This window comes from Heteronotia binoei, chromosome 18 (genome assembly GCF_032191835.1).
Source record: "Heteronotia binoei isolate CCM8104 ecotype False Entrance Well chromosome 18, APGP_CSIRO_Hbin_v1, whole genome shotgun sequence".
Lineage (NCBI taxonomy): Eukaryota > Metazoa > Chordata > Lepidosauria > Squamata > Gekkonidae > Heteronotia > Heteronotia binoei.
Window position 1 is genome coordinate 22,510,542 of NC_083240.1, and position 19,940 is coordinate 22,530,481.

At 46.7% G+C, this 19,940-nt stretch overlaps 1 protein-coding gene across 7 annotated transcripts in view; it reads left to right on the plus strand.

The window, feature by feature from the left end:
- Positions 1-19,940, plus strand: part of CAMTA1 (calmodulin binding transcription activator 1) — an 898,374-nt gene that overhangs the window by 582,949 nt on the left and 295,485 nt on the right. For all 7 annotated transcript variants that reach the window (XM_060259691.1, XM_060259693.1, XM_060259694.1 and 4 more), the window contains exon 5: positions 17,978-18,049. In XM_060259691.1, the coding sequence (XP_060115674.1) occupies positions 17,978-18,049 (72 nt within the window). The remainder of the gene's footprint in view (positions 1-17,977; positions 18,050-19,940) is intronic.

The following is a 19,940-nucleotide window of genomic DNA, read 5'->3' on the forward strand; positions in this document are numbered from 1 at the left end:
ACGAACGCTGGCTGTTCGTGTATGCCATGCTGGACTCGGGAGCAGCCCACTGTTTTATAGATGCCGCCTTTGTAAAACAGCACCAGATCCCGGTGCAGACAAAAGAGACTCCGTCGCTGGTGGAGGCTATTGACGGGCGCCTCCTCCGTTCTGGGCCTGTCACCCAGGAGACCTGTCCCATCACCTTCCACGTCCAGCAGCACCAAGAACAGCTGCAGTTTAATGTCGCCCGCATGCCTCGCTTCCCACTGATTCTGGGCCTTTCCTGGCTGAAGCTGCACAACCCCATCGTGGACTGGGCCCAGCAGGAACTACGTTTCCAAGACCCATGCCCCCATCTGACTCCTCCCACCACTCTGGCAGCTGGCATCCCAAGTGGTGGTCCTCAGCTCCCTCAGAAGTATGCGGATTTCGCCGATGTCTTCGAAGAGACGGGAGCGGATCAGCTTCCCCCTCACCGGCCCTATGACTGTGCCATTGACTTGGTACCTGGGGCACCACTCCCGGTGGGGCGTCTGTACCCAATGTCGGAGCCTGAGTTGGCCGCTCTGCGAGACTTCCTAGATAAGAACCTGAAACGCGGCTTCATCCGACCCTCAACCTCTCCCCTGTCTGCTCCAGTCCTCTTCGTGAAGAAGAAAAGTGGGGAGCTCCGGCTGTGCAATGATTACCGGGCCCTGAACAAGATCACCATCCGCGACCGGTACCCTCTACCACTGATCCCTGAACTCTTGGATCGCTTAAAGGGGGCCCAAATCTATACCAAGCTGGACCTCCGTGGAGCGTACAATTTGGTGCGCATACGACCTGGAGACGAATGGAAGACCGCATTCGGGACCCGGTACGGGCAGTACGAGCACCTGGTGATGCCCTTCGGATTGACCAACGCCCCCGCTGTCTTCCAGAGGTTCATGAACGACATATTCCGGGACCTGCTCGACCGCTTCGCAATCATATATCTAGATGACATCCTAATTTACTCCCGCAATCCTGCCCAGCACGCCGAGCACGTCCGCCAGGTCCTGCAGCGCCTACGAACCCATGGCCTCTACGCCAAGCTGGAGAAGTGCGACTTCGACCTGCGCTCTGTCGAGTTCCTCGGTCACATTGTGTCCCCGCAAGGGATCCTCATGGACCCGAAAAAAGTAGAAGCGGTCCTGACCTGGCAGGCTCCTCAGAATCGCAAAGACCTGCAGCGATTCCTTGGTTTTGCCAACTACTATCGGCAATTCATCCCGGCCTATGCCTCCCTGACAACACCCCTGACTCAACTACTCCGCCCCAAAGAACCCTTCTGCTGGTCCCCAGAGACCGATAACGCCTTCTCCACCCTGAAGACCCGTTTTGCCACCGGGCCACTCCTGAGATACCCTGACCCCCAGCTTCCCTTTACGGTGGAAGCTGATGCCTCCAACGTGGCCCTGGGAGCAGTGCTGTCCCAGCGCGAGGAGCCGTCTCAGCCACTCCAGCCCTGCGCCTATTACTCGCGCCAGCTCACGGCTGCGGAAAGGAACTATACCATCTGGGAGAGGGAGTTGCTCGCGATCAAGGCGGCTTTTGAGGTTTGGAGGCACTACCTCGAAGGGGCTCGCCACCCTGTTCAAGTGCTCACTGACCACCGGAACCTAGAGCACCTCCAGACCACCCGCCGTCTCAACCAGCGCCAGATCCGGTGGTCCCTATTCTTCTCTCGCTTTGACTTCCGGATCTCCTACATCCCCCATACCCAGAACCGGAAAGCAGACGCGCTGTCCCGGAAACCGGAATACGCCCCTGCTTCAACTGAGGCCGCGCCCGCTGCTCCCATCCTGCCGCCCTCAGTATTTGCAGCCACCTCCACTTCACCCACACTCGTGGAGGACATTCGTGCTAGCCAGGCCAACGATCCCTGGGTCCAGCAACACCTCCAGGCACTCCAAGACGACTCAGCAGGCGAGTTCACGACTCGAGGCGGTCTCTTGCTACACCGCGAACGCCTCTATGTGCCGCCCGGGCCCTTGCGGGCAGAAGTGCTACGCCTGACTCATGACTCGTTACCCGCCGGGCACTTTGGACAGCATAAGACCACACACTTGCTGACGCGAGAATTCTGGTGGCCACGAGTGCACTCCGATGTTGCCCGCTATGTCAGCTCCTGTGATGTCTGTCGGCGGGCCAAAGACGTCCCGGCCAAACCCTCGGGGTTGTTACAGCCCTTGCCCGCACCCTCAGGACCCTGGGACACCATCTCGATGGACTTCATTACAGAACTCCCACGATCCAAAGGTCAGACTTGCATCTTGGTGGTCGTCGACCTATTTACCAAGATGGCCCACTTCATTCCGTGTCCGAAACTTCCCACAGCTCAGGAGACAGCCCAGCTCTACCTGCAACACATCTTTCGTCTGCACGGACTCCCAGCCCACCTGATCTCAGACCGGGGCCCCCAGTTCTCCTCTCGGTTCTGGCAAGCCCTCCATTCCAGCCTGGGTACTCGAGTGCACCTGTCCTCAGCCTACCACCCACAGACTGATGGTCAGACAGAGCGCACCAATGCCACGCTAGAGCAATATCTCCGCTGTTACACCTGCTACCAGCAGGACGACTGGACCAGTCTGTTGCCTCTAGCGGAGTTTGCATACAACAACGCGGTCCACTCGTCCACCCAAATGACCCCGTTTGCTGCAACCTACGGGTACCACCCTCGGTTCTTCCCGGCGATCCTGCCACCCACGAATGTCCCCGCCGTCGAGGCCTACCTGCAAGAACTCCGCGCCAGCCAAGACTTGCTCCGGGAGCAGCTACAGCGGGCCAAGGAAGCCTATAAACTGGCTGCGGACCGGAAGAGGCAGGAAGGCCCCCCAATCCAGCCAGGGGATCAGGTGTGGCTCTCAACTCGCTACCTGCGCCGGCCTGGTCGGTCTCACAAGCTGGATGCGCGGTTCATTGGACCCTACCCCGTCACGGACCAAATAAACCCCGTCGCCTTCAGGCTCCAGTTGCCACCCCACCTCCGCATTCACCCTGTGTTCCATCGCTCCCTCCTTGTTCCAGCTGCACCCCCTGACCCAGCTCGGCCTCCTTGCCCACCGCCGCCACCACCGGTGTTGGTGGATGACGAGGAAGAATATGAGGTGCGCCAGATCCTGGACTCCCGGTACCATCGTGGAGGCCTCCAATACCTGGTGGACTGGGAGGGATATGGCCCAGAAGACCGGTCTTGGGAGCCCGAGGACAATCTTCATGCCCCGGACTTGGTGCACCGGTTCCACAACGACCACCCCGACCTTCCAGGTCCCTCGACGGAGGGGGGCCCTGGGGGGGGGGATAGTGTCATGGGTGCTGGGGACCCTGCAGAGGAAGTTGAGTCTGACGAGGAAACTGTGCCCCTGCCACCTGCACCAGTGCCCCTGCCTCCTGCTGGAGAAGATCCCAGCCCCCCTGCCTCGCCCTCTCGGGTGGCTCGTGTGCGTGACCGCCTCCGGCAGGACCTCAGGGATCGGAGGAGGGCGGCACGCTCACAAGCAAGACGCTCCCTGAGCCCTGAGTTCTGAGAGGATTCTGGCCCTCCTAAGAGCAAGGATGCTTGAGTTATGACAGGATCCTGGCTGCCTCCCTGAGCCAGCAATTAGCCCAAACGGGCAACAGCCAGCAGAGGGCTATATAGCTGTGGGCTTTGGGAGGAGGCTTTGTGGAAGCAACTAGTCATCTCCCTGACATCCTAGCATCCACTCCGGCTTGACTTTGGTTCCTGACTCCCTGACTTTGGCTTTTGACTTCTGGACTCCCTGACCTCGGCTTCTGGACCTCGGACCTGCGATACTTGTACACTGATTTGGATTTGGCGCCTCAGACCCTCCTGCTTACTGGCTACAGACCTCGGACTGCCTCTGGACTTTGCCTGACCCGGCCCCAGCCGTGACAATAACCATATGGAGATCTTCTTGATATGTGTGGTTGCCATGTTTATTTTATTTGTTTGTTTGTTTATATATATATCCTGCCCTCCCCCATCGGGCTCAGGGCAGCTCACAACAGATTAAGATACATACTATTAAAATAATTACAATCAAATCATTAAAATTCATTATATACATACAATACAATACAGTTTCAGTCCTGAAACTGTTGTCTGAAAAGAGCAATGGGTGCATTTTCACATCTGATATCCATGAATCAGAACTCTGAAAAATCAGGGTTTGGTGTAGTCTGTACAGAGGTGGTACATTGATGCAAAATGTGTGCACTACACCTTCAAACAACATGGTAACTACGTGTATCAGGAGATCATGGGTATTGCATGCTTCTGCTACTACTTGTAGATGGCAGGCTCCTGGCATATGCTGTTGTAGCATCTGAAGAGCCCTAACCAAAGTAAAGACTAGAGTAGCTGTACTAACCACACTAGAGATGGAAGGAATCAATGGGGCTTTTTTCATGGCTGGGAGCACACTTGCAAGCTTGTGTTCAGCATTTGTTCAGATTCATCCCTTGTCAGTCATTGTTCCCTTACAATGTTTTCATTTACCATTCACTTGGTATGCACAGCTGTGTTTTTCAGGAATCCTATGTGCTCCTGATGTTAAATGTCAGGGAGCAAGCCCTCCAGGAGTCTGTCGATTTCTTCTTTAAAAAGCCATCTAAGCCAGTGGCGGTCACCAGATCTTGTGGCAGTGAGTTCCATAAGTTAATTATGCACTGAAGTCAGAGTTCACACAATCCACTAGAAAGTTCTCCTGCACAAGGCTCTTGTACCATTTTCATTTATTTTAACTGGTCTTGCACTGAACAACGTCCCAGTTGATCATGCTGTCTGATTCCATACAGGGTACTTCTTGATATCCCTCTGAAAGTGTCTGGCAGGAGAACACTGTGATGCGGGTGATCAGTGATTCTTTCAGATTGACTGGAAGTCTCATTTTTCAAGCATGGCTGCAGTAAACACAGAGCTGCTTTAATTTCCCTATCATTAATTCATTGTGATAAACTGATCATAATCAACTCATTTAGCATTAATGTGGGTGTCATAAAAAAGTAACTAAAAGCTACAACTTCCTTTGGATGTGAACCAGCTCAAGACGCCTTCTGCTCCAACAGGGTCCTAAAGCAGGCTTTTTCTGTGTCTGAAACTGTCTGGGTTTTCTGTGCAATATTCAGTTGGGGACAGGGCTGTCAGGGGAAGCCCTTTGCACATGTGCAGGTGCCTACACACACTCAGGCAGGCTTGTATGACGTGCTCCATGTTACTGTCCCATGTTACTGGGCTGTGTGGCTGGTTGTGAGCCAGTTTGGTGTAGTGGTTAAGTGTGCACCCTCTGGAGAACCAGGTTTGACTCTCCACTCTTCCATATGCACATGCTGATGTGACCTTGAGTCAGCCACAAGTTCTCACAGAGCTGTACTTCTCATGAGCCGTTTCTGTCAGAGCTTTTTCATCTTCACCTACCTCACACAGGCTCTCTGTTGTAGGGAGGGGAAGGGAAAGGAGATTGTAAGCCACTTTGAAACTCCTTCAGGTAGTGATAAGCAGGGTATAAATCCAAACTCCTCCTCCTCCTCCACACTGTAGTTTTTTCCTAGTTGGTTGGTACCCAGGATGGGTGCCAGTTTGGGAAAGCCCCATTTGATTGGCCCTGTCAGTATTGCCACAGGATACTCAGATATGTCTGTGCAAAGATTCCTCCTCCCCCCTCCAAAAAAAAAAACCCTTTCAGAAGATGAGCAAACTTTGTCTGTTAGATTTCTACATTCCTTTGCTTGCCACCCCAACATGTGAAATTCAGAATGAGTTCAACAGTTTCTTCTCAGTGAAAACATCTGGGGGATTTTGAAGGAAGAGGGCTGAGATCAGTGGAATTTCCCAGGGAGCTTTTGGTTATACCTCTCACTGGGAAGAATGAAGCCATTGCTGAGAGGGACTAACATAGAGATCCAGCTTTCACACACACCCTTCTCTGTCTCTATCCTTCTGCATCTCCAGGTAGGTCTACTCTCTGGGTCTTTCTTTTCAGCCAGCCTTCCCCAAGAACAAGGCCTTGAGCCTCATGACAATTAAATCCTTCTCCCCAGCTCTCTCATTTCTTTAAATCCAATTGTAACATGTTATCAATTTTTTAGCTGTTATTTCACTTTATAGCCCTTAATACATTATTAATCTTGGAAATCCCGCCTCATACCCCTCCAAAAAAAGAAAGAAAGAAAGTCCCCCCTTTCCCTCCCAAATTGATGTCTTCGACATGATTTTTATGTCTTTTTATCTGGAAATGCATTTAATTTTTATTGCAGTCTTCACTCATGTCGTCTTTATTCCGGCGACTGGATTTATTAAGATTTGTTTCCTCTGCAGCAATTCCTCCTCTTCCAACTGTGCTGAAACACAGAGTTAGAACTATACAGCTTAGGGTGAGTGCCTCTCTTAAGGAACATGGGATGGTTGGGTATGTGCCTGCAGAGGCAAGCTGCCCAGTACCACTAGAGGACCTGCCACTGCTCACTCTGTATGTGAGCAGCATGTACATGGAGAGTTTGGCTGTTGGGGTTCTAGGTGGTGGGGAGAGAAATAAGGAGGGGTGAGAAATGGAGGCAGCTGTGAGCATTTACAAATTCACAGAGTATATAGCACTTACTCATCATTTAGGTCTGAGTGAAATTAATTCACTTTTCAATTATCTCCAAATTCTTTCCTGAAAGGCATTAACCTCTTCCAGTCTGAGTTGTCCAAGTTGTGGAGCAGAACTGTCTGTCTATATATTATTTTCACTAATTTTTCCCACTGGTGGAACAGTATGTATCAGCTATGCCTTAGGGTATGTATTATCGTGATGGAAGTATGGATACATGCATACATCCATAGGAAACATAGAACACAGACATAAAGCTGAAATGCACAGAAATTCCCTGTTTGTTCCTAGAGAAATGCAGGACAAAACACTTGATGTACAAAATTATGGCACAAACAGAGAAAGGAACAAGTTACTTTTGTCCAACCTCAGTTTCACTTGGATTTAAAAAAATGACTCTCAATTTATGGAACTCAAAACTTATTTTGGCCATGATTTGAATTGCTCCATCTCAAGAGCATGTTCACATTGCTCCCTACAGAGTACTGTCTACATCCATGCATTCCTGAATATTGTGTATTTGTCATTCTGTAGCAATTATTGGCAACTGGGACAATCCAGGTGTGAATGATCACCATAGCACAAAAATTGTGCCATATCTAATCATATGTGGATACTGCCATGTTGAGCTCAGCCATTGTAGGTCACCTGGTCAGATATATAGGAAACTGAGGTGGTGGGAGCCATGATTTGGGTGCTCTAGGATCATCTTGAACTTGAATGCAGATGTCCTTATGCTATGTGCACCCTGTTGCCACTGATTCAAGATGCTTTTGTGCCATACAAATTTTCTTACATCAGTGGCAGAGCACACAGACAGTAGAAACCCAAGGGAGCCCTTCAGTTTCCATCCAGTACATTTTTATCTTTCCCTTCCTTCAGGGAGCTCTGTAAAATGTAATTGTTCCTTGTTTTATCCTCACTATAACCCTGCAAAGTAGATTAAGCAGAGTGTGTGTGTAAGACCAGATCCAGAGCACCTAGCAAGCTTAATGACAGAATGGAAGAAGAAAAAGAAGACATTGGATTTATGTTCTGCCCTCCACTCTGAATCTCAGCGTCTCAGAGCGGCTCACAATCTCCTTTATCTTCCTCCCCCACAACAAACACTCTGTGAGGTAGGTGGGGCTGAGAGGGCTCTCACAGAAGCTGCCCTTTCAAAGACAAGGTCTGCTAGAGCTATGGCTGACCCAAGGCCATTCCAGCAGCTGCCAATGGAGGAATGGGGAATCAAAATCGGTTCTCCAAGATAAGAGTCCGCACACTTAACCACTACACCAAACTGCAGATTTCGACATGGGTTCAACAGCAACTAGTGTACCTCACTAACTCTTTTCTCCCTCCAGGATTTGGACTAAGAGTGCTACCATTTTGGATGCCTGTCTGGGTGCATGATGGCTTCAACCAGTGCTTTTAAAAAAGTGATTTGTGTTCTGTTTGCAAAACAATGCCTTGCCCACATCAGACATGTACTTTTTGAGAGAAAGCCAAATTTGATTCAGCTCTTCTCAAATGGAGAAGATCGAGTTGCAATTCTAGGTGATCCTTGGTCCACAGAACATAAGGGATTCAGGGCTTAATTTGTCAGGTTCCTTTCTTGTTCAGGGTAGCCCCCATACTTTCTCCTCCTCCAGCCAAATCTATTCATGACATCTTCTGATTGTCCCAGTTGTGATCCTTTTCCCTCATTTCCCTCTATAGTTTTGTATTCTCTGCAGAGCAGTTAATCTTTATTCTCCAAGCACAAGTGGGGATGGTCTCCAGTGCCCCATAAAGCTTTTCCATCCTACCTCCTGTTGAGCTTTTGCTTGTCTGTTTTTACTGTACAACTTATTGTTTCCTTTTTCTCCAGCATTTGCCTCTATTATCATGGATTTAGTTCCTTTTTTGCTGCACCTACCCAGAAATCCTATCTTATTAATGGCATGCTGCATTTGGAAAAACTGGTTATCCATAGAAAAGCACAATCCTGTCACCTTAGCCAAACGCTTGGTCTATCATTCAGCAATTCTGCTGGGTTTGCACCGTTAGCCAAATCAGCTTGGAATGCATTTAGTTAAAATTAATCTTGGAATGTCTGTCTTCATGATGAGATCTGCACCCTCCTGAGATTTTAATTGGCCAGGCTGATCTCTGGTTAATGCTAACCACAGTCTTTGATTAGCTTGTGTGATTTTCTGCGATATGGTTGGAACCTGGAAAACTGCAAGAGAGAGACTTTGTGCTCTCTAGCATTGCTATTTCTTCCACTGGGGTTTGCATGATTGCTCATCTTTGTTTGGTTATATTAGGCACTATGGGATTTCAGTTAATATTGTGTAACTACACATATAGTCAACCCATATGTCAAACACTCAGGATACTTGTTTCTGTGTAATTTGTAAGAATAGATACCAAAAAGCATTTTCAAAGGATCACAGAAGGAAAGATCTATTAAGGATTTTATATTAGAAGTGTTGATAACAGCTAGCAAATCCAGACATGAAAGTCTGTTTTCCAATCCAGGGTCCTTGGTGGTGTGGACCACCAGCCCCCAGTATTTCTGCCAGGCATGGCCAATCCAGAATCTCTACACTGCCTGCCAAGTACCTGATACCATGCATCTCTATTCCCTCCTGAACCTTAAGTGTGTTCTGAGGTTCCAGTGTTTGCATACCGGTTAGACCACCAGACCGAGTCCTAGAAACCTAGGTTCAGTTCCCCAATCTACTGTGAAGCTTGCTGGCTGATTGGGATAGTCATTCTCTCTCAACTAACTCTACTTCTTGTGAGGAAGAAATGGGGATGGGGGAATCATACACTGTTCCTTAAACCACAGGGAGGAAGAATGGGATAAAAAAATGTATTGGGAAGAAGACTAGGCAGCTCAGGAAAGTAGATCCCCATTTTCAAAGTGTTAGCGTGAGCAGCTTTGAACACTCTCTATGAAAACCAGCCTGCCACTCTTGCTGCAGACTTATGTGACAAGCAGAATTCACTTTCTTTTGCATTCAAACAGTAGGATTAATGTGTTACAGTTTTCTTTGAATCATATCATCTACTTCCGTTCCTTATACTTTTTTGTTGAGGTGGTTGGTGCAGTTTCCTCCCCCCGCCTTGATGTATTTGAAAACATCATTAATCGTTGCCATTTTGTGTTTGTAAGAATAACTCTGTGACAGAAGCCAGCGGCCTTGAAAATCCTTCTTAATTCACGCCAGTATTGTGAGTGATTATCTTGAGCAGCAAAAGCAGCATCTCTCCTTGGTGTGTTCCCTGATAAGTGTGTCCTTTTTTAATGACTCACCTGAATTGACATCTTTCCCCTCCTGCTAATCCTATTAGGGAACCTGTTAAGGATGCAAAGCCAGAAATGCTTCTACTGTTTTAGTGTTTTCCAAGTTCTTTTCATTTCCAGAAGTGTCATAGGTGCTAAATAAATCAGAAGCAGTGGAGGGGAGCTTTTTTGTGATAAAAATGGTTAGAAATCCTGCATCAAAGGGGATCTGGAGGGATTTGTGCTGAGACTCACCCGTGAAGACAAGAAAGTAGGGACTGAGAGGTCAAGGCTTTTAGGTCTGCTCAGTCAAAAAAGAACTAATACATTGGATGTCCCTTTCCTGGTAGAGTGGTACTGTTGCAGTTCTGGACAAAATCCTGAGGGGCATGGATTCAAGAAAGATGTCACTCAGTTGTGTGGCTTACAAGTAATTGGGAACCAGTAATGTGAAAGGACATTTAGGAAGGAGGATAGGCAGAGTAAGGTAAAAAGGTAGTCCCCTGCGCAAGCACCAGTTGTTTTCTACTCTGGGACGACGTTGCTTTCACAACGTTTTCACAGCAGACTTTTTATGGAGTGGTTTGCCATTGCCTTACCCAGCCATCTACACTTTCCCCCCAGCAAGCTGGGTCCTCATTTTTCTGACCTCGGAAGGATGGAAGGCTGAGTCAATCTGGAGCCAGCTACCTGAACCAGCTTTCGCTGGGATCCAACTCAGGTCGCGAGCAGAGGGCTCCAACTGCAGTAGTAGCAGACAGCATAATCTGAGAGTCAAGATCTGCAGGACCATGGACAGTTCCAGTGAGCAGACAACTTGCTCCAATAAGCTGAAGAACAAAATAGGGGTCAATAGTACCTTTAAGACCAACTTAGTTTTATTCAGGACGTAAGCTTTCGTGTGCTGTAAGCACACTTTATCAGACGAAGAATCCGGCACAGTGAGCAGAGCCACACATAGCTGGCAGGCAATGGCTCAGAATGTAAAATGGTACAGATTTAAGATCCAATGACAGAATAGTAAAATTATCTGGTAGGCAGTGGTTTAGAATGTAAAATGGTACAAATATAAGATCCAGTGACAGAATAGTAAAATTAACAAATTGAGCAAACCTTTGATCTGAGTAGCAACAAAACAGTAGTATGTCAAAATGTGAGAGTGTCTGTTAATGACACTATTGCTATAAACCTGAGCCGAAAGGAAGGAATTTCTATCTCAGAAGTTTTCCCATCCAACTAATTTACCTTTTAACATGCGACATGCACGTAGTTTGTCATTAGGAGAAAACTACCTTAAAATATAGTGGGAGATGGCTTCAAGATATGTAATGGGATAAACAACCAATATTCCTTAGGGTTTGTAGAATCTTTCGGGATCAAGTGCTGTGTTCTACTGGAGAAAGTTTTCCTTCCAGACGTTTCGTTCTCAGCTGCGGAGAACATCCTCAGTGGCATTGCAGCTGAAGCAGGCGCTCAGACCTTCTTGGCTGCTGTGCATTGAGTGGGGCCAGGGCTGCTGGAGAGCTGCTATTTGTAGGATGGAGGGGGTGTGATGAAAGGGCAATTGGTTTGTGGATGAGCCCATTGTTTGGTGGGGCTTCCTGGAAGGGTAGTGATAAGGAAACTGGCTGTTGAATGTGACCATTGTTCCGTGTTAATTGCTGGGAGGGTTGGAAGGGGTTTGAAGATAAGGAAGATGGTTGTTGACTGTGCTGATTGTTCTGTGGAATTTGCTGGTTGTTCTGAGACTTCCTGCAATTTATAGTCTGTAGGGTGTTTTGCAGAGCTGGGTACCAAGATTGGTGGATGAAAATGCCTTCTTCTTTTCTGTTAAAATTGTGCTGGTGTTTGTAAATTGAGAAGGATGGAAGGCTGAGTCAACCTGAGCCAGCTACCTGAAACCATCTTCCACCAGGATTGAACTCAGGTCGTGAGCAGAGAGTTCAGACTGCAGTACTGCAGCTTTACCACTCTGCGCCATGGGGCTCTATCCAATAGGCTGCAGAACCTCAATTAAGCCTTTGATGAATGCATTGTCTGTAGAGATGGTAACAACACTTGAAGGAGCAGCTGCTTGCCTTAAAGATGTGCATTCTTAAGCTATTCTATAGCATCCCAGTATATCATATGGGCACTCTGATGAGAGTTCACAGAGGAACAAGAGAGATTGATATATTGACTCGCAGGGGATTTCAGACCCTGCACAGGAGTCCAAGGCTACCATCTAGACTTCCTCCTCATGTAAGTCTGTAGACTTTACCTCCTCAGCTGAGAGGGAAATACTATCTAGTATGCTTTGTTCTGACTTAAAGTCTGTAATTTGTATCCTGCCAGCTTTTCCACAGGGTGGCTTCCAAAAAGGAAGGTGGCTTCCAAAAGGTTATGCTAGGGATTGTGGGATCCAGATGGACAAAAGCCTAGTGGAATGAACACTTCAGTGAGGAGTCGAGTAGTGTTGAGATCCAGCAGAAAAAGCTGCTGGATATAGTTCCTGACTTGGAATCATGATGATCCCAAAATCAACACACAGCCTCTTTAGAAACCACATGGGAACCAAGAGGCCCTTAATCATTGGTGTCCTCCAAAATTTTCAAACAATACTGGGAAGATTTTTGTCTTATCAGTATGAGTTCTGGCCTGGCTGATGTCAGCAAAAATGGCAAGAGAATGTCAAATTCTTCCATAAACATGAGCTGATGCCCAGGAATTGACCTATCAATGTGGAATGATTGCAGGGAGATCACCTATGGAACCAGGAAAATATGGCATGAAGGTCCCAGGAGCCATATATCTGAGACTGATCAAAAAGTAGGGATAATGTATGTATCTGTGTGATTTTCTGCCCTTGCTTTAAGAAACCACAGATTCACTGATGCAGTGTCCCAAGAAGGCCCCATCAGATCCAGATAGGTAAAGAGAGTGATTGAATGTGCTAGCTAATGTGCAACTAAGCCATGTGTGGATAATACCCAGGCAATCCACAGCGATGACTCAGGACTGTGACACTGCTCTGAGAGACATCTAACTCTGCTTTTTGAGTGAGGTGCCTGATGCGCAATTAAGCTAAGCGCTGATCGTATTTTGCATTCAATGCGCACCCCTGACTTGGATCTGCATTGCAAAAAACTGCACATCTGCTTTAGAGATAAATGTCCTGCCAACATTTGGAATGGTAGAAATAATCACATAAAGGAAGGGACTTGGTCTACACTTCCCCTTGTCCCAAGTGGTGAACAATGTTTCTGGCCAGCAGTGCTGCTGAGACTTCCAGGCATAGGGATAATTTGGAATGGCATCGTTTCTGCCCTTAGGAGATCTGGAGCCCGTAAGCAGCCCATAAGGAACTCCAGGGGAGGGGGGATTGAATATCTTCAGAAAAGGCTCATAACTTATTCAGTTTGGGTATTTATTTCAGTGTCGTAGAAGCAGGAAGCAAAAGTTCTACTTTATCTGAAAACTGCTTTATCTTAATCCTCTGGTTTATGGCATCCGGGTGTTGCTAATATTTACACAGAGCAGCTCGTTTTAAAATATTTACAGTGTATATAGCTCTTAATAGCGTTAATATTTTAAAATGCTTTGGCAACTGAAGGTTGCTAAACTTGCTTGCTGAGGCAGTATTAAGGAAAGAGCCCCACGTAATAACTTGGAATCCACAGCCGTCTCTCATGTTTAGAAAGAGACAGCTAACAGGGGACATGATAGAGGTTTATAAAATTATGTGTGGGGTGGAGAGAGTTGACAAAGAAGCATTTTTCTCCATCTCCCAAAATACTAGAATTCAAGGGTATTCAATGAAAGTGATGGGCAGTAGGTTCAGGATGGAGAAAAGAAAATATTATTTTACAAAGTGTGATTCAAATGTGGAATTTGCTGTCAGAGGATGTAGTTATGGTCACAGGGATAAATAGCTTTGAAAGAGGATTAGAAAGATTCATAGAGGATAAATCTATCAATGGCTGCTAGCCATGGTAACTGAGGGAAACCTTCACATTCAGAGGCACTGATCCTCTGGATCCTAGCATCTTGAGGAAAGACCTCAGCCTCTATGACCTGTTGTTGGCCATCCAGAGGAACTGGTTGGCCACTACATGAGACAGGATGCTGGACTAGATGGACCACTGGTCTAATATAGCAGGGCTCTTTTGCTAGCAACTGTGACTGGCATCCTCAGAGGTGTAACCCAGAAAACTGGAGTTCTCTCTGGGTCAAATTGAGTTCCCAGAGAGAACTCCAGTTTTCTGGGTTACACCTCTGAGGATGCCAGTCACAGTTGCTGGTGAAACATCAGGTCTCACAATGCCAAGGCCACAGCCACACAGCCCGGAAAAACTACAACCAATGGACTCCAGCCGTGAAAGCCTTCGACAACATATTTTCTTTCGCTCTTGGGTTATCCACTGAGGCCACCTGCCCTTTTCAAGGAGTTGCCTGCTGAGAGAGACAGAACTCCGATTGCCAGTTATGAGGCCTTGAATCTGGATCTCCCACTGTCCAGTATCTGGTCACCACAGGGACAGTTCACTGCCTTGGGCGCCCCTTGAGGAATAGCCACTTGCAACTGCCTGCCTTCCCCCTAGTGCCCCTTTCTAAAATAGCATGTCCAAGATGATGGAGGTCTATGTGGTGCACTCTCAGAATCAAAAGGTTAAGTATTTACTAAAATGGAAATGTATACAACCATCCTTTTAGCACAGCACCAAACTGAGCAAGGGAATCCAAAAGAAATAGGTGAAATACAAATCCACTGTCCCTCTCTCTAGACATGCTGTATCAGATGGTAAAATATAGGACAAGCTCTTTAGCTTAGATGTTCTAGATCTCTACAGAGCGACAATTACCTTGAGGTTTGCTCCAGCTCTCCCAGGCAAGCACATGATCAATGGCTGCCTGCTTGCAGACCTCAGCTAAGAGCTCTCATGAACACAGCATCCCAAAGAAAGAGAGCTTTTTCCTCATCCAAGGAGTTTTTATCATATCTATCTCCCCTCCCACTGACCTGGTCAGTCCAGGTCAAAGAACCTTTTCCTGAAAAGTCTGGATATTTCTTTCCTGGAGTTTGCTCTAGTCTGAAGTCCTCCAAACCTCTGTTGCCTGCTTGGAAGGGAAAGAAGGGAGAAGCTTGGCCATCCCATTGTCTTTTCTGCTAGGTCTAATAGCATTAGTAAGAAGGGAGGCTGAGCTACAATCAAACTGACCCCCCGACCTGTTCTCTGCCCCCCCCCAAAAGGAAAAAACTGCTAAAACACCAAGTAGAGGTTTTGCCCATTGCCAGCCTCCCAGGGGAGGGGGCATTTCTTCATAGCTTCCCTTCTTGAATTACAAAGAAAATCAGAGAAAAACTTTTCTCTTTAATTCTAGTAGCAAATTTTCCCGTTTTGGTAGGAAATCTCTGATCATCTTTCTATCTTCCCCCTTAACCACTTGACTGCTGCCTCTAGGAGAGATCTACTTAAGAGACAGAGAGTATCTGTGGTATCAGCAGACAGTACTCTGATACCCACCATCATTCCAGATCTATTTTCACCACCCTTCTCATTAAGAGGGCCTTAAGATGGCCAAACTAATATGTATCTTGCTGACATGACTGCAAGGATAGACTGGGACAAAAGGGAAAAAGCATCAAGTTGGCAGTAAACAGAGGTGAGGGGCCCAACAGCTGAGTAGAGTAAAGAATATGGCTTGAAGCATGCTAGGAAGGCTCACTCACAGCCCAGCTTCATGCCCATATTTCTATACATGTTACTCTCCTCCCTTGTTGTTCAGACTTCAGTTTCTTAAGAGCAGCTAGAAAGGCTGTTTAGCTTTACCCATCATCACCTACAAGCCCACCTTTTCTGGACCATACCACTTCAAGGTGCAAGTGAGAGGGAAGCATATCTGGTTGCTCACCTGTGAACTCATAATTTCCTGCACTCAGGAAAACAGCAAGTCAGCCTGGACAGCATTTTTCTTCCCAATGCAGTAGATTTCCCAATGCAGTGGGCAGATTTTTTTTTCCTGTTTATATTTCTAGTAACAAAGGAGGATGAAAGTAGGATTGCTTTTTTAATAAGAAATGCATTTGCAGTCTTAATCGCATAGGAAACTTTTAAATTAATTTTTACTCGTGTTTTCAGTCTTTTCTCCCAACTTCCCTGAACAATTGCATGTACAAATGTTAATCCACTGAAAAATCTGATTCACTCCTGGCTCTGGCATTTAAATTTGTGAGTCTCTGTGATTCCCACTTGTATTCAGCATCTGTGACAAGCCGTTGCAAACTGAGGTTGTGTTTGCTTGTTTTTAGGATAACTGGTCAAGGAACCTTAAAGATATTGCTGGGTCCACTTCATGTGGCACTGTTAATGCAGCAGCTATACTCATTGCTCAGACCAGCAAGCAAACTTGGTCCAAAGGGGAACATGGACTGGTTTTGATACATTCCTTTTAAGAAGCTTCTTTTGGGAGGTGACTCACTTTATTTTATTACCTTTGAGGGTAAAAGCAGTAAGGCTGGAGAGCTAGTTTGATGTAGTGGTTAAGTGTGTGGACTCTTATCTGGGAGAACAGGGTTTGATACCCACTTCTCCACTTGCAGCTGCTGGAATGGCCTTGAGTCAGTCATAGCTCTCACTTGGATGTCCTTGAAAGGGCAGCTTCTGTAAGAATTTTCTCAACCCCACCCACCTCACAGGATTTTGTTATGGGAGAGGAAGGTAAAGGAGATTGTGAGCCACTCTGAGATTCGGAGTGGAGGGTGAGATATAAATCCAATTATTTCTTCCTCTTCTTCACCATGAAACCCGGAGACCTGACACTCTGCTGATAATTGTCCAATGGACTGTTGCAGGGGGGATATATGAAATTCTTACCCTTTCTGGTTGAGGAGGTAAGAGGTTGCTGAATCTACAGTGTATTAGTAGTTAATTATCAGTGCTATTTTAAAATTGAATCTCCATGTCCAGAGGCAGTCTACATCTCATTACCATGGGTCAAGGAAAATGGAAAGGGACAGTTTTCTCTCCCCCATTCCTAATCTGTGAGCTTTTCAGGGCATCTCACTGACCATAGTAGGACTTATTGGGCTATAGATCTAGCAAAAGAGTCTTTTTAATGTGCATGTGTGTGTGTTCACAACCGAAAGTCATATAGAAACTTCTGGTGACTGACTCAGGGCATAGAGGGTATTCAGAGAGGTGGCAGAATAAAGCCTGACCCTGCCTCCTGACTGCTGGTATTCCAAGGAGGTCTTCCATCCGAGTATTTGCCAGAGTTGGCCCTTCTTAGCTTCCCTTCCGAAATCCAACAAGATTGAACTCACCTGGGCTATCCAGGTCTGGGCCTGACAAAGAAACTTGTGTCACCCTATGGACTAATCTACTAAACAGAATTTCATCCAAGTCCACAGAAGTCAATGGGTTTAGACAGATAAAACTCTACTTAGAATTGCATTGTTATTGTGGCAAATATATTTATGAGCCCACATTGCTAGCTTCAAAAGTTTTAATAGCAATTGTTCTTTTTCACACCATTTGGAGAGAAAGCCCTGTAATTAGTCCCTGGTTAATTGTTCTGTTGTGTACAGGCAGCTATGAATGGAGATATCCAGAGCACTAATCATTTCACCATGTGAAGGTGTATTGAAATTAAGCTGTAAGGTGCTGAAATTTGGGTCTTCTGTTGATTGCAAAAGCAAGGGATTGCTGGGTCATGTTGATGGGAAAGTTCCAAGATGAAAAGGCAGTTAAGCAGGCTGGATGCAGGAAATGTTGGGATTGGTGGATGGTCCCACATGCTGCCTTTGTGAACTCCCACACTGTGAGCATATGGAGCTGACTTGTATTGAGTCAGACCTTTGGGCTATCACAGGGTTAGTTAGCATTGTCTATTCTGACTGGCAGAGGCTCTCCAGAGGTAGAAGTGCTTCAGATCACCTACAGTCTGATATCCTTCTAACTGGAGATGCTTAGGATTGAACCTGGGCCTTTCTGCAGGCCAGGCAGATGCTCTAGCAGCAAGCTATGGCCTTCTCCATCTGCAGTGTCAGATGGATCCAGTGTGATTGCATCAAGGTGAAGGCAGTCCCATTTCTCTCTGTCAACTCTCTTAACTCCTGTTTTCCTCTTTCTCTGTCTTCCAGTGCCTCTACGGCTGTTACGTCCATTCCTCGATCATCCCTACGTTCCACAGAAGGTGCTACTGGCTTCTTCAGGTAAGACAATGTCAGAATAATATCTTATGGCAGGTGGTTCATTATGAACTGAGAGTCGATCTGGTTGGCTTTTGGAAAGGGTTGGGCCTTGTCATCGTGGAAGGAGTCCACATGGGTGCTTTCTTCCTGTTTGTGGGTATTTCATTGGCAGCTGTTCTGTGAGCTTCTCGTGTAGCAAAATCCTGGGCCAAAGAAGAAAGATCTGTGCAATGTTAAAAGTCTAGGCGGCTGCTGCTGGAAGGTCCAAATACATGACAACAAAGAGCAGATAAGAAAGCTAAGCAGTGGCATGGCGGAACCTGGCTAAGCTGGTGGGAGAAGTCTTGTCTTTTTTACCACTTTGCTGCAGTGTCTCTGGGCAAAGGGTTGAAAGACCTCCTCCAGTTCCTGCCCGATTAAATGTGAGTGGTCAGGTGAAAAAAATCCAGGTCTGGAAAAGAAATAGGCAAAGCAGAGTCCCCAGCCTGGAGGCAAGTCTGTTTTGGAAGCATTTGTGGCAGTCAGGGCTGTCATCTGACTAAGTCAGGCCTGTTGTGGTTGAGAAGCTTTCTTGTTGCTATAGCTGCTCTTCTTGCAGTTCCCTCCTTTGGCCAGAGCTGGTCAAAGTCCTGTACAATGGATGGTATGTTGGCACAACTCCCTCCCTGCCAATTTCCACAACCTGGAGAGGCTGGCCCTATTGGTACAATGTTAGCTAAGATATTTGGAAGCCTCATCTTATCCCCATTATTTTCACAGTAACAAATTTGGGGGAGTTGTTGCAAGCAGAAGTTGCTTGCTATAAGGTGTGTGTGGGGGGGTGTATCCTAACCCCTCTCTCTTCTGGTATGGATCCCCATGCAAAAATTGTGTTTACATCCCTCTAGTTTTGTTTTTGCTTGAAATCTATGTTTTAAATGAGCAGTTTAAAAAGTGATTCCTATTGCCTGTAGGTAGGTTTGCAGGAGGTAGACTCTGCCTGTTTGTAAGGAAATCATCAGAACATTAAGAAGTGCGTGGCCATCGATGCTGATGGAGTGTTGTGTTTTGCAAAAGATAGCAAGCAATGCTAATTTCTAAAATCAATTATTTTGGGGTCTTGTGGGGTTGCTTTCAACTTGACTGTATTTTTGTCTGGTTATTGATTGGTACATTTTTTTAAAAAAAAGAAAAAAAAAACATTGTTCAGCGTACAGGAAACGTGTGTTTAATGACTCCCATCCCATCATGTGATCCTGGAAGCAAGGACTTTTGAAGTCAGTGGGGTTTTCCTTTCTCTTCGTTTTGTCTGTAGCTCGGTGCCTATTAGAAAGCTGGCACTGCTGGAGATATCTGTCACACAGCAAAATGCACAAAAGTGCTGTGAGGGTGTTGGTGATGAGGATCATTGTTGTTTGAGGAAATCTAAACCTAGGGGCTTCAGTCTTAGGGGTGTCACCTATTGGAGCCCCAACCAACAAATCTGTATTAATGTTGGGGCTTGTACCTGGTTCCCCTGCTGTATACTGCCACTGGCCTTACAGGTTTCCTCCAGGAGTTTACTGGAACCTCCTCTTCTGACTTGGTGTCATGGTCACTGTTTAAGGCTGATGTCATGTCCTGAATTTCCTGGCCTGGTAAATAAACTGGGAGATGTTAAAACTTGCAAACTAGTCTTGTGCTCCTGAGAAAGTGCTGTCATTCTTCCTGTGCCAATCTGGACTTCTGCTTTCCACCCTGCCCGCTTCCACTCTGTCTCAGTTGGCCACCACCCTGCCTGCCTCCCAGATAACTATCTCCCTATGTAATGCCCTGAATTGTCTCCTGTTTGGGTTTTTTTTTGCTTCCTCCACAAGGCAATAGACAGACCTCCATCCTCCCTAGGCAATGCCCCCAGAATCTCCATGAATCTTTTAACCTAGAACTGGCAACC